A 15,857-nucleotide genomic window follows, 5' to 3' on the forward strand; every position below is an offset into this window, starting at 1 on the left:
ATATATTTAATATATTATATTTAATATATAAATATATATATATATAGAATAGGCTCCATATTTTATATATTTATATATATATTTATATATATATATTCTATATAGAGAGAATAGGCTCCATATTTTAAAGTGAGAAGCATCAAAACAAAAATTGTAGATATATTTTATAACCACCACCACTCTGGGCAGTTCCATTTTCATATAGTAAAGAGATACTGCTTCCTAAAATCCATATGGTTTCAATTAGCTAAGACTTTTACTAAGAGAGTTTTTTTTTTTTTCAAAAGATAAACACAGGCATTTTAACACAGATTGCAAATTATATAATCCAGGGGTGGTGGTACACACCTGTGATCCCAGTATTTGAGAGTCTGAGATGGAAGAATCATTGGTCCGAGGCTAGCCTCAGCAACTTAGTGAGACCTTAAGCAATTTAGGTAAGACTCTGTTCCACAATTTAAAAAAACATTTTAAAAGGATTGAGTAAAATGGATCCTTTTCAATCCTTTAAAAGGATTAGAAGTAAAATGTCCCTATGTTTAATTCCTGGTACCAAAAAAGAATTATTTAAAATTTAAAGCTTTAAAGATTAGCTGAAACTTACTAAGAAAAAATATGATCTAAAGTTTAACTAATCTTCTGGAGACTATGTTACTAGATTTGAGGTATCTAAATACTCAATTTAAACCCCAAACTGGGTTTAAATATGTACTAGAATGTCAGATCTATATAAAACCAAAGGTTATAATTCAGTGTAATAGTTTATGTCTAACAAAGAAAGTTTGATAGAGATACAAATAAGCAAAGATACAACAGCCTTGCCCTCCAAGTGCTTATACTTTGAGTAGAACACAGTGTTCTCAAACATAGAGCTAAAACAACTAAAGATATATTCTCCCTTTATTTAAGCTACAGATATTTAGTTATGTTTTAAAGTTAAAATGATCAAAATATTCAACAACAATGGATAACAGTTAAAATAGCCAGTAAATAATATATTAAATATTTTGATGAACAAAATAAAGTATTTAATAAGAACAGTTTTGATTTATTTTCAATTATGAAGTTTTCTTACTATACAGAAAAATTTATTATAGTTCTTGGAACAAAGTACATGTTCAAAACCTCAATGAACTAATGCATTTGAATACAAATATTTTTCAGGCCTACCTCAATTAATTCTCTAATGTTCTAGTTCTCAAGGGTTTTGGAGTAGAGAATTTATGGAACCAGTCATTTGTTAATTGAATTTTGACCCAAATGCTGATGAACATATTTGTAGAAATTAAAAATAGATTTAACAAAGTATGTTGTATACTTACTGAATTTCTTCAAAAGGCATTAAAAATGTTACCTCTTTTATCTAGAATATGTGGATTTGGAGTAAATTATTATCAAGAGATAATATAAGAGAGTTTGCAAATAATTTTAAAAGTAGATTTATTTTGAAAATAACAATGGAAATTTCTAGAAGTCCCTTCCTGCTTATTTCTAAGAACTGAATGAATTTTCTCTGACTCCTCCCTCCTCAAAAGTGACTTCTGTGTAGAAAAGAGGGGTGTCCATGGAAAGTAGAAGCTTCATTACTGAGGTGGCTTTCTCTTTGTTGCCAAGCTAATCTGCTTAGGCATCACATTTTGAAATTACTATAAGTCTGTTTCTTTGGCAAATTATATCCTTTTCCAGCACATAGGTTAATAAACCTGAATACTTTCTAAAATATTCTTCTTCCCTGGTACTAGACTTTGCATTTTAAGTAATTCAGATCATATCTGTTGCATAGCTTTGGAAACTAGCTAATATTGTAATCCTGTATAAGGAGAAAAGTGACTCTTCCACCTCTGAGTGCCTTCTGGGTACCAGCTCCTGTGTGGTGGTTATTTCTCCTAAGTTGAGACTCACTTAATGAGTATCTCATAGCATTGTTTTTATATTGTTATCTTAAAATACGCTACTGGATTTTTTAATTTTAGAAAATATTTAATTGGCTGAATTATGCTCGATACAAAAGTTAGGGATATCCCCCAAAGCATCCACACATCTTAAGGTCAAGATTTAAAGCATTAGTGGCTTCTTTTTGGCATATCCAAATTGCCAGCAACACTGTTTGCACTTTGGGAGCATTACTAACTACATTAAGGTTTACTTTTGAACACAAACACTGTGATACTACAACAACTGATCTGATAACCAAGACTGCTACTACATGACTAACTGGCAGGTAGCATATAGCATGGATACACTTGACAAATGATAACTCATGTCCCAGGACTGCATCCAACAGAATGGTGCAAGATCTTGTCACACTACCCATAATGTGGCATGCATAATTTAAACTTATGAGTTGCTAAATTCGAGAATTTTCATTTAATATTTTTATATTGTGGTGTCCTTGAGTAACTGAAACTTGAAAAGTGAAACCAAGAAGGGACTACTCTATTCTGTCCCTGTGCAGCCCCTCCCAGTGTCAGTGCCTTGATTCCAGGCCCTCCCCATCTTTTCCCAGCCTCCCTCTGCACATCACACACAGACCAAGACAGACACAGTCATGATGGCATCAGAGATAATGGTCCAAAGATTATGAATATAGTTATTTCATCTTTTTCTTCTTTCCTCAGACTCAATAATTTTCTTCTCTCTCCAGCTTCTGTCTTCTACCCAGCTCTTGATAAATATTTGTTAGAAGTGAATTTTATAAAAAGAATTTATCTAGCAATAAAGTCAACATTTTATCTAAGTTCTAAATTATATGTAAATTTTCTTTACCCATGCTCTGTCTATAAAGTCTGTGTGTATGAGAGAATGAGAGAGAGAGAGAGAGAGAGAGAGAGAGAGAGAGAGAGAGAGAGAGAGAAAGTACTGTATTATAGGCATGTGCCACCATATCTGGCTTATAAAGTCCTTTCTTTTATATTTAATGTGAAAATACATTTCATTGATTTACTACAGAAGTACAATCAGTATATTTTAATGTTTTTGGTCATAAAAGCTATATTTGAACATAATTGGTAATAGACTGATCAAGATGGGTATGAATGAATTGTTTTATCTCCCCATCTTCTAAGAGTCTAAGTAAACATACATAAAACAAATTCACAGTGGAAGCTTTTTTTCTTTCTCTGTGTTTACGTGTGTGTGTGTGTGTGTGTGTGTGTGTGTGTGTGTGTGTGTTTCTGGGGACCAAGATCACCCCAATATCTCTGAGTTACACCCTCAGCCCTGTTTTTTCGTTGATTAAAACAAGTTCTCATTAAGTTGCAGAGGACCTCATGAGGTTTCTGAGGCTGGACCACAAGCCAGTGATCTTTCTGTCTCAGCCTCCCATGCCTAGGATTACAGGCATGTGTCACCACACCCAGCTAGAAACTCTTTTTAATAAACTAGCTATTATATATGATTCTGTTAAACTACTGACAAATTCTTTACCTCTATACTTTTATTCAAGGCTGGTGACCATATATTTTACACACACACACACACACACACACACACACACACACACACATAAAATTGTTTTTTTTGGTGGTACTGGGGTTCCTGGAAGCCCTTCTACCTCCGGGCTACACTCCCAGACCTATTTTATTTTTGGAAACAGGGTCTCCTAAGCCAGCACGGCTGGCTTCGAACCTGCGCGATCCTCCTGTCTCCACCTCCCAAGCACGGGGATTACAAGCGTGCGCCTCCATGCCTGGCATATATATATACATAATTTTGAAATCATTTATGCAATAATTTTATTTATATTTATCCTTTTATCAGTGTAATGTCATTATACCTCAGAGTGAGACTGAAAGTGATACAAACATAGCCGCACACATTGCTCAGTGTTCTTCCTTCTGTATGCCTGCCCCCGGTCCCCTCCCTGCTTCCCCACACATATTAGTGATATTGGTCACGAAACCTCATATAGACATAACCTTATTTGAACTGGAATTCGTTTTAGTTTGGAGAAATGCAGTATGTGATCAATTCCATTGAGAGTTTCGCTTTAATGAGTGAGTAGTCCTAAACAATTCCCACTGTTAGGGCGTCACTCAATGTCACATGAATGCAGAAGACAAATGTCTTGTATGCTCTGGTAGGAGGATGGCCTTCACATATGCCCTCGGCCCTGCTGGTCCATGGTGCGGAACGGGGACCCTTTCCTCTGTTTGAGGAGGTGGACATCCCTTGCTCACCCCTAGGAAGGCGAAGAGTAGAGACACAGTTACTGACAGCTAGTGACAGACCCAAATGAAAGGTGAGGACAGAAATGCCTCCACACTGGACTCTGTAAAATGAACAGAAATAACTAACAAAAGAAAGATTTTTATAAAATATTACAGAAAATAATAAATGCCTCAAAATAAGTAAAGGAAGAATGAACCTGTGGAAATAAGTTATTCTGACAAAAGAATAGAAAGATGCTAAGACAGACAAACTATATTTACATTATTTCCAAAGAAATATATGGTTTCTTTTGTGTTATTAATATGCACACAGAGCCAGTCAACCAGGACCAGGTGCACGAAGAGAAGGGTTTCAGAGCACATTACTAAGGATTGAGGCTTCTAGGGACAGGAATGGGGATCATTCAAGCATTCAAAGGAAAATGGTGCGGTGAGGGAAATTTTTGACTGGGAATGGTTGGCTCAGTAATGCCCACTGGACACTGATGAGGGGGTTTCACACCCACAACATCCTGTGACCTAGACTAGAAAAGTGAAACCATGACCAAAATGAAAAGAGTCATGATAAGGAGTGCTAGGAGAACGGAAGTGGCCCCGGCTTACCACTGAGGGACAGAGAGATCAACCAACAGAAGGCCGAGCAACTGGCGTGGCGGGGCACACGTGTGATCCCAGCCACTTAGGAAGCTGGGAGTAGGCTGGAACAGAAAGGTCCAGAACTTGAGGTCAGCCTGGGCAACATAGCAATTCCTTATCTCAAAATTAAAGAATAAATAAATAAATTTTAAGGGCCAAGGATATAGCTCAGTGCTTCTTAACTACCATGCTTGAAACCCTGGATTCAATGTCCAGTTCCAGAAAAAAAAACAAGGGAGGAAGATAGAAAACAGAAAAGAAAACTTAACAGCCATTTTGAGCCAATTGCCCTCTGAATATGATACCTATCTTTAGTATTGTCTTTTTAATGTTTGTGTGTGTGTGTGTGTGTGTTTGTGTGTGTGTGTGTGTGTGTGTGTGTGTGTGTGTGTGTGTGTGTGTGTGTATTTTACTGAGTATTGAACCCAGGAGCATTCTGCATTCTACTTCTGAGACATATCCCCAACACTATTATATTTTTTATTTGGAAACAGTGTCTAAGCTAGTGAGGGCCTTACTAAGTTGCTGAGTCTGACCTCCAACCTGAAATCTTGTCTCAGTCTCCCAAGTCGTGAGGTTACAGGCATGTGCCACCATGCCTTGATTATCATATTCTTTAATTATAAATTTTGATAGATCAGATGTCTAGAAACCAAATCTACCCTGAGTTGTCAGTAATACTAATTGGCTACCATATGCAAATCATTGTACAAAACAGAAGAATAATTTTAAATAAGTATACATTTCAGGAGGTGTGTGTGTGTGTGTGTGTGTGTGTGTGTGTGTGTGTGTGTGTGGTGTTCCTGGAAGATAATCATCTTTCTGAAACTGAATTTATCCATTTATCTGAAAATTCAGTTATCTTTCCTTGTCTGGTTAAAAAAAACTAAGTTAAACTGGAATCATGAAGAGTAGAAAGCATAAAGCTGTTGTGACCTGATTTCATTAGTCCTCTTGATAGTGCTATCACAGACAATTCCATATAAGACACAGATGTGAATCCCCCAAACTCTTCTGGTTGCCTGTTGTGCCCACAGTTGGCTCTTGTGTCCTCATCTAAATAAGAAATTGTCCCATCCCTAGGGGATATTGTCCTGTCATTTCTAAGAACATTCCTATTCATTTTGAAATTTTCTATAAAATATTTTGTATGAGAACAAAGGGAATAAACTATCCTAACACTAATTCTTCCACTATTAAATCACTTTCAAGATTAATGGAAAAAAATCCTATAGAACAAAACATAATATTCCAGACACTTCTTTGCAAGCATTTCTGGTACTAAAAACACACTATAAAATGAAAAAGCACAAAATAAACATCAGGCCTCTGTTCTATGTTAAATCACACACAAAAAGGTTATTTTTGATAGAACCTAGGAATAGAATTTTCTGCACTCTCATAGCTGCCCATTCTTTGAGGAGATTGACCATCGAGGGCCTCTTAGTTGAGGTAGTCTATGGTACTGGTTCCTAAGAACTAAAAAGAAAACTTTTTTACAAGTCAGGAAAGTAACATATTAACAAAATAACATATTATTATCTCTTTAATTAGAATCATCTAGAAGAAATTGTATCAATTAGAATATTTCTGTTGTCATTATATTACATCATGTTCTGATATTACATCTATCACTTTTGTTGCTATTTATGTTAGAAGTTTTTGTATGTTTGTGGTAATTTCCTGAAAGGTGTCTAGCTGAGGCACTCCTCTAACTGCAGAAAGCTCTCTTAACAACAAACCACATCTGTAATCAACACATCTGTAGCATTTCCGCAAGTCATGTCAAAATGAGCATTTCTCTAACCATGCTTCACATCCAGAAGCACAGACATACACAGTTCAAGCTCCCACACACAGCTTTAAAAGATCTCATCAAGAAAAAGCAAATTGTTTCCTCCTCTTTTATGAGTTTTCTTTAATGACTTTTTAAACATTCAATTGTAAAACACTTCTACAGACCAACTTAAGTGAAAATCTTTACTTTGGAGATCTATTAGAAGGTCAGTATATGGGGGAGAGAGGTAGCTGCCCAAGCCATGAAGTTGGTGGGTATCCTATCATTTGAGTAGCACAAAGAATAACAAAAGACTATAAATGATTCCCCCCCTCTCATTTGGAAGTTATTAGCAGACTTTCCTTTGTTCCATTGAGAAATGAGAGAAGCAAATATGAAGTTACAGCGAACCCATATGGCCAGCAGGAAAATCCTATTTAATTGCTTTATTGCCAAAAATGTTAAATCACTTCCTGAGGATGCAGTTCAAATGAAACATATGGCAGCTATTAGCAAAACCCCTAATGAATTAAAAAATATGCTTTTTATGAGCGCTTTCTCATAAGCAACAATCATACTTGTTACTTAAACTGTATATTCAAATATGAATTTGGTATTTTAATTCTAGAAACATTTGATGAATATCTGCTTGGTTCTAGATTGTACGCCAGCTTGTGTGAGAAGCTTCTAAGCCCAGAAATAGGTAGAAAACTATGGGACTTCAGAATGAGGGCCCAAATCTTGTCATGCCTCTTCTCAAAAGTCAAGAGCAAGAGAATCTCCTGACTGATGCCTCCTTCTCGAAGTTTCATTCAATATCTGAAAAACATCCACCTTGGTCGTTCTAATTATCTACTGCTCACTTGTTCCTTTGAATGCTACTCCACTGACGATGCTAACTGTAGCCATTCAGCACCACTGCGTGGAATTATTCTTCATCTTTCCATGTATCCACAAAGAAAAACCTTTGCCGAGGGTTTCTGTACATAAAATAATGAGAGGCATGTAATTAAGAATCAGCGATAACATTACTTAATTGAAAACTAAATGTCAGCATTTTTCAATAACTTTAATGCCTTTCATCTTTGGAAGATTTTAAATTTAATTAACTTCCTTCTAAGTCATTTTCTAGAGGATCAATTCCCCTCAAATTCTTAGATAAATCATCTGAGAGCTAGCCAGCTATTATGTGAGTCTTGCTTTAAAAGAGAAGTTATCAAATTCTAGTTACATTAAGTTTTGAGTGTTTTTTCTTCATAATGTAATATGACCATTGCAGCTATTTAATAGAAATGAGATTAATAGATTAAAGAATCATGCAGAACATGATGAAATTACAAAATAATTGGCACCAGCTACATGAGATACTGGTATTGGATGTATGAAAGCTATAATAGTTTTGCTTCAAAACCCAACTTGCTGATTATCATTTTGATTAAATTTATACATGCTCAGTTATGCATTTCCCTTTCACCAAAAACAAAAGATTGAAAAGTCCTGTATTTGCTGCTAACCAACTTGTGATTTGGGGCAAAATATTAAATATGTCTTATGTGCCTAAGAAGACATAAGAAGAAAGAGATTAGCCAGGCATCACCAGTGGCACATGGTTGTAATTTCGGTACTTGGGAGGCTAAGAAAGGAGGATCGCAGGTTCACAGCCAGCCTCCTCCACTTTATGAGAAATAAAAGAATGAAATAGGGATGAGGGTGTAGCTCAGTAGTAGAATGTCTTTGGGTTCCATCCAAATAACACCAAAAAAGAGAGAGAAGAAGGAGGAGGAGGAGGAGGAGAAAGAAGAGGAGGAGAAAGAGGAGGAGGAAGAGAAGGAGGAGAAAGAGGAAGAGCAAGAGGAGGAGGACGAAGAGGATATAATTTCTTTTTTTTTTATTGGTGCATTGTAGTCATACATCTTAATGGAGTACAAGATGGTAGAGGCATACATGCACACTTCACTCCTTTAGCCCTTCGCCCAATTCCCACCCCATTCCCTTCCCCCTTCCTCTTTCTCATGTTTGGCTTAGTGATTGAAATTGATATGTTTATGAATGCCCATCATATACATTAGGGAATTTTCTTCTTCCCTCCTGCTGTGTCCATCCCTCATTTAGGTCACCTTATTTGTTCATCTGTAGTTTCTCCTTCATCTAGAGTTTCTCCTATGACTCTTTTTCTCCCTACCTTCTGTATATCAGGGAAAGCATTCGATATTTTACTCTTTGTGACTGACTAATCTCACTTAGCATAATGTTCTCCAGTTTTATCCATTTCCCTGAAAATAATGTAATTTTGCTCTTTATGGCTGAGTAAAATTCCATTGTGTACATATCCATAGTTTTGTAATCCATTCATCTGTTGATGGACATCTTGGCTGGTTCCACATTTGGCAGTTGTGAATTGTGTGGCTATGTACATAGATAGCATACATTAGTTTGGTAGATTGGTTTCCATTCTTTTGGGTAAATACCCAAAAATAGTATTGCTGGATCATATGGTAGGTTCATTCCCATTCTACTGAGGATCCTCCATACTGTTTTCCAAAGTGTTTGCACTAATTTGCAATCCCACATACAGTGTATTAGATTCCCACTTTTCCACACCCTTACCAGCATATGTTGTTTTGAATGATTGCCATTCTAAATGGAGTTAGGTGAAATTTCAGAAGTTTTGATATGCGTCTTTCTAACTGCTAATTATATTGAACATTTTTTCATACATTTATTAGCCATTTGAATTTCTTCTTTTGTGAAGTGTCTATTTAGTTCAAGAATTTCTAGATGTCCTAAACACATAGTCATTTCTGCATTGATACTTTGTGATCTAAGTCAGTATCTTATCATAAAACATCTCCAAAGTTTTTTCTCTTTCAAGCCAGAATATTCTACTTGGTTTAATCTCAGAGGCCAACGTATGTGGTTGTGTCTTAGCTTCCATTACTAACTGTGTGACCACAGGGAGGTTATTTTATTTTCCGGGACTTCACAGGCTTGTTCTCAGTGATTTTACACAGGTAAAATTTAAAACTGTACCGTATGCTTTCTACATTCCCAGTCAGTGTGAGTTATCTATACTGAGAAATTCCAACCAACAACACCCTTTATTGTTCATCACCAACCTTTATAGCCTCATAGACCAATGCAAAAGTTTCTTTTGTTCTGTTATTTGTTTGCTTTCCACAAAGAGAAAATTTAACTTAAATCCCCTGATCAAAAGTAAATCAGCAGCTAGACTTAACATATAACATATAATATGGATTTCATTTCATTTTTACATAATTTTCAAAGAAGACACATGTAAAGTAACGAACATCACCAAAACCATAGGATAAAGTTCTTGGGAAGAGAGGAAATAGCCTTCTCATAATAGTGAACCAAAAAAGTTATTGAAAGAAAAGGAAAAATCAAATGACTTACCTTCCAAAAAAAAAAAAGATGCTCAGAAAAATGCTGGAAACCTGTGCCATCTGATCCTGATTCTCCACACTGCCTTCTAATAACCTGTATTACCTTCATGGATACATATTTGGCAGGATGCATATCTCTATCCAAGAACAAAAGCTGAACAAATACATGTGGAATGAGATTAAGTCAAAATATGTTTTAACATAGATAATTCTTGCCCAAAGAAACCTCTCCTCAATTTTCCACTCATAGACAATCTTTCTTTACCTTATTGGAACAATTGCATTAATCTCCAGACTCCCTAAATGCCAAAGGTAATCTCAGCAGTAATCATCTCACAAAAATATAGGCATCTTTATATTTTGTATTTCTGGAAATGAAGATTAATGCTATTTTCTTATTCTGATCTATATCAGATGTACAGTTAAGACACCTCCTCCTCCTCCTCTTCCTCCTTTTCCTCCTCCTTTTCCTCCTATTTCTTGTCTTCCTCTTCTTCTTCCTCACAGGCACTCAGCCTCACACACACGCATACATGTAAACAAGAACACATGCTTGTCTTCACAACAAAATTTCTCATTTGAGCATGAGCCTCTTGCCTCAACTCTGTAGACTTTGTCTCCTGAAGAGGGGGAGAAGCTTTACTTTCAGACTGTTCAGTGGTGATCAGTGGATGCAGGGTAGAAAGCATCACATCCCAGTGGATTGGACAGATTTATAAATAGCTTTCAGTACAAGGTAATGTCTCTATGCTAGCTGCATTTCATAAAAGAATAAATAAAGTTAGTGAGAAAAACCACAAAGAATAAGACTGTCTAAATCTTCTGAAACATCTCATTCTGAACCCTATTCTAAAAAATAATGATAGTGACAAATGCTGGGAATGGACTTCAGAATCTTTCTCATCATTAAATTAGCCCACGGGTCAGTCCCCATAGTAACAGAGGGACAGCAGCTGTCTTTTTCCTGAGGACCTGGTATGCTTTATAGAAGCCACTATATTTTGTTCTTTTGGTAACCCTGTGATGTAAATGTGATTGTCCTAACTTTATAAAGGTAAAATCCAAGCCTTGAGAAATAAAATGGATCGTTCAAGTGCACCCAGAAAAGAAGGTACAGAGCAGAGAGTAAAATGCCCAGAAACCAACGCTTTTGCCTTTTCCGCCTCCTAAAAATAGGATAAAGAAATTGAACTACAAAAATTCTACCCAAGCCGGGCGTGGTGACGCACGCTTGTAATCCCCGTGCTTGAGAGGCGGAGACAGGAGGATCGCGCAGGTTTGAAGCCAGCCTCACTGGCTTAAGAGACCTTGTTTTCAAATAAAATATAAAATAGGTCTGGGAGTGTAGCCCAGAGGCAGAAGGGTTCCATCCCCAGTACCATAAAAAAAAAAAATCTACCCATATTCTCCATATTCTTCAGATGAAGAGTGTGTTTAGTCTCACTTATTGCCAAGGTCCTTTAAGAACATGTGGGTAAATGTTAAACTGAGCCTTTCTTCATAAAACAAAATAACTATGCCAATTTATAGTTATTACAATCAGGTTTAATGACTTCTCTGATTATTGCTTATTTTTTATTTTCAAGCTCTATTTAATTTTTGCTATAATCGTGACACTATATTTTATTTCTGGTGAGTTTATTTAACATTTCTTTCTAATAATACCATAATTTTTGCTTTTCTTTCTCAGGCTACTTCAGGTATTTCAGAGAAGGAAAAAGCTGGTAAGTTGACATGTGGTTGTGTTTTCTCCTCTAGATATTATAGGATAAAGTTTCATTTAAAGTAGACATTTCATTAAATATGTGAAATGTACAAGTCTCATCAATGTTTGGGAAAAGGTTGAATTACTAAAAAATAAATGAATCATGATCCAAATATTAAAAATATGGTTTATGACATAATATTATATCATGTTAGAATAAGACTTTTTGTAGCCTTTTAAGTAACCACAATTATTTTCTTGAGAAAAAGAATTCAGTGTTGGTCAATTTGTAGAGGAATGATCTTTGAAAATTGGTTGTGACTAATTATCAAGATGTATTTTTGGATCTTAAGTAGTAGTCATTATTCAGTAGTCATATTCAGTAGTCATAGGAAAAAATGTACTTGATATTTAAAGCTAATTCTGTACTCTTGAAAATGCAGATTTAAAGCAATATGAATAGTTTTTTAAGAAAAACATATTATTTTCCCTGCTCTGTGCCCTGATTATAATTATTTAACAGTATTATAAGGAGATGGGTAAAGACTGATGAGAAACATGGAATATAAAATTTTTTATTTGGATTAGAGGAATTACGTGCTTTTTAAAAATATTTTGATCTTTCTCAATATTGTCTTATGTGTTCTTTGTAATGGAAACAAAAAAGCAAAAACAGATTGGCAGTGTGCTACCAGATTTGAAGCTTATCACTTAGTTCATAGATATTTGTGGTGTTTGTCATGTTTTTTGTTATCTGAGAGAAGATAGCATGATTTTAAGTGCCTTTCCAATAAAGCATTAGAGTTCATCTGATATTTTTAAACTAAGAATATCGTCTTGTATTTCAGAGATCTTGTTTTTGCCACCAGTTTCCACACACAAGTTTTCATAGTTTCTGTAACAAGATAAACTTTTTTTTTTCTCATGTTTAGTCTGTGTCTGATTTCTTCACTCTAATCGTGTTAAAACCTTTTCAGAATAGGAGGGGGATATTGAACTGGTACCATGTGTCAATGCAAGAAAAAAACCGCTCTATTTAACAGTCTACTAGTATTCTATGGATTAACTACAAATGTTAAATGAATTTAAATTACCTTTCCAAAGCTCCGATATCTTTGAGCAGATATTGTTGGGTAGGTAGTTAGAACAAGTAATAAGTGGGAATATGCCTCAGGATAAAAAAGCAATTTAGCTACAGTCCTCCTTTATCTTGGATTGTGACATTCTCTGTAATTCCCCAGATTAGTTGTAATTTAAACAAAGTAACAGAGCAAAGTTGTCATCTTACTCCAAAATATCAGCAAATTCTTTTATACCCAACGGAGAAAATCTGGATGTGAATTGTTGCCTGGTGGGGAAGAAGAAGAAGGGATGGCAGGGCGTGCTGTCTGAGGAGGTAAAGAAGCAAGAAGCTACATTTTTCCACTTCAGTGGCTAGAGCTTGAGAGAAGAGCACTTCATTTTATCAATCTTCTCAAGTATTTTGAAAAAATTATTAGAACAACAAATGAATTAAACAGAGGACATAAGTATATTGGGCCACCATTTCTTACCATAACCCTACAAATTTTCCTCCTCATAACAAAAAGGAACAGGAAATTAACTTACACTATTTAACAATATTTCTATGTCATTTCTATACTTTGGGCGCTCGGTGTATGTGTGTGTGTGTGTGTACACCTGTGTGTGCATACTTGCAAGCATGCACACAGGTGTACTGGGAATTTAATCCAGGGTATTTCTATCTACCTCTAAGCTACGACCCCAGTCATTTTTTGTTTGTTTGTTTTGAAATAGGGTCTCAATAGGTTGTCAAGAGTCTAAGTTGCTGAGGCTGGTCTCAAATCTTTGATCCTCCTGTCTCAGACTCCAGAGTACTGAGATTATAGGTATGTGTGGGGCATTATTTAAGAAAGTTGAGCGACTCAATTCAAAGAGGTTCCACACATATCTGTGAAAATTAGGATCCCTTAATTGAAAGGTATGACTTACCCCAGCCCCTGACACCCGAATGTCCCATCTCAGATGCTTAACAACCCAGAAAGAACTGATTTGAACAGAACCTGCTTCTCCTGTATGTTAAAACATTAGAACAATTGGAATTTTGATTTAGATTCTTGGAGAATGTGCTGTGTTTAAGATAAATATAATTTTGTTTGATAACATAACTATAAGAAAAAAATTATTTCTTTAAATAAAGTGAGTTAATTTACCTGTCAAGACAAATACTTGTTTTGACATATTTTAAGAATAATGGTATCAAATTTATAAATTCTAAAGAGAATCTGATTTACTTCCTAAGTTATAAAAGACTGCAAGTTTAAGCAAACTAAATCTTACATTTCAAAACTTTATCATGCTCTATTTAAACTATTAAAAATATTGGGAGTGTTTTTTATTCAAATGTAGATCTCTTTATTTCTAGTTCCATGAATCTCTTTTCATGCTCCCCCAGGACAGAGGAATGGCAGTGAAGGCAGAGAACCTACTCAGTCTTGGGAGGGGAGTTAATTGAGCCCATAAATAGGATTAAGCTTCATGCTCACCCCTAAGGCGTGTCATTTTTTTCCATCTTGTTAAATGAATGTGGCCTATTGTTTCTTATTAAGAAAGTCTATTTTTAATCTGTGTGACCTCTCATCCAAGCCAATTGGAACCAACTCTACCAAGCTTTGTGAAGTTCTAAATAAAATCACTTTGGGTACATTCCATTAATCATATCGCCATTGCAGCTGGGCAGCTGTCTTGTGTGGGCTTTGAGGAACCTTCTTCTGTTATGACCCAGGTTTCTGTTCTAACATAACTCAGTGGGATTGGCTTTGCTGTTCATCTACTACCTTGTGAAGATAAAATTTCCGTGGTTAAAATGGTTTTGAAACAGCCTCTTCTGATGTATTCATTCCACAAACACTAGACAGCAACATGTTTAAGGCATCATATCAAATTGTATGGCTGTAGAAATAATGAATAAAGCGTGATCTCTGCCACGAATAAAATCAAAGTGCAGTTAAAGAAGGTCCTGTCAGATCGGCATCCCCTTCTCCTCTTCTCCACTGAAAATTTATTGCCCCACTTTATTCCTTTTCCCCAGGAAAATAATTATATTAAGATATTATTTCCAGAAATCCCTGTAACAAAATTTGCATTTATGTTCATGTATTAGGGATTGAACCTAGGGGTATTCTACCTACAAGCTCCATCCCCAGCCATTTTAATTTTTTTTTTAAACAGAGTGTTGCTAAATTGCTGAGAATCTCACTAAGTTGCTGAGGCTGCCCTTGAAACTGCAATCCTCCTGTCTTAGCCTCCCAAGTACTGGGACTACAGTTGTACATCACCATACCCAGACAGAAGGTGCATTCTTAGGATCAAGAATAGAGCCAATGAATTTTTTAAGAATTAGACCTAATCACACAATTATCAATATGCATAATTGTATCCAATATATAGTATTTTCATATAACCTCCATTAAGCCACCAGAGTCTGTATGTCCCTAAAAAGTAGGCCCAATGCCATTGATATTTTTCCCCTTCACATCTGCTTCCTATCTGTGTGCCTAGAGCAAGTGAATTGATTTCTTCATTACCCCATTTATAGAGCATAAACAGTGCTGCAATTATAAAGCAACAGGCTTGGAACAAAATAGGCTCTAAAAATGGTAGCTGTTCTGGGCGTGGTGGCGCATGCTTGTATTCTCCGCGCTTGGGAGGCTGAGACAGGAGGATCACGCAGGTTCGAAGCCAGCCTCAGCTACTTAGTGAGGCTCTCAGAAACTTAGTGAGACCCTCTTTCCAAATAAAATATAAAATACGTCTGGGAGCATAGCCCGGAGGTAGAAAGCATCTGGGTTCCACCCCCAGTACCACCAAAAAAAAAAAAGGTAGCTGTTTTTTATGATAGTTATGCTTCGTAACCACAGACCAATAGATACTATCTGGGTCTCTGCTGTCTGTGTAAGCTTCAAGAGTCCTTAAACACTTCCTTAGGGCAGCAAGATACAGCCAAGCAGCTGTTCATGTGAAAGAGAGAGCACTGTCTTCACATATCTTCTAAGTGAGTTAATCCAGACACTGGTAATCAACAGTATAGGCAGGGTTGGCCACATTTTAACCCCTAATTCGAAATTCTTTTCTCTATAAGACTGAAATTCTCCCTTGTAAACAGA

At 36.0% G+C, this 15,857-nt stretch overlaps 1 protein-coding gene across 1 annotated transcript in view; it reads left to right on the forward strand.

The window, feature by feature from the left end:
• Positions 1 to 15,857, forward strand: part of DLC1 (DLC1 Rho GTPase activating protein) — a gene marked incomplete at both ends in the record, with an annotated part of 393,015 nt that overhangs the window by 171,669 nt on the left and 205,489 nt on the right. Inside the window, one exon of the mRNA XM_080710066.1 lies at positions 11,677 to 11,710. Within this exon, the coding sequence (XP_080566192.1) occupies positions 11,677 to 11,710 (34 nt within the window). The remainder of the gene's footprint in view (positions 1 to 11,676; positions 11,711 to 15,857) is intronic.

Source organism: Muscardinus avellanarius, assembly GCF_963383645.1.
Source record: "Muscardinus avellanarius genome assembly, chromosome: 14".
Taxonomy (NCBI): domain Eukaryota; kingdom Metazoa; phylum Chordata; class Mammalia; order Rodentia; family Gliridae; genus Muscardinus; species Muscardinus avellanarius.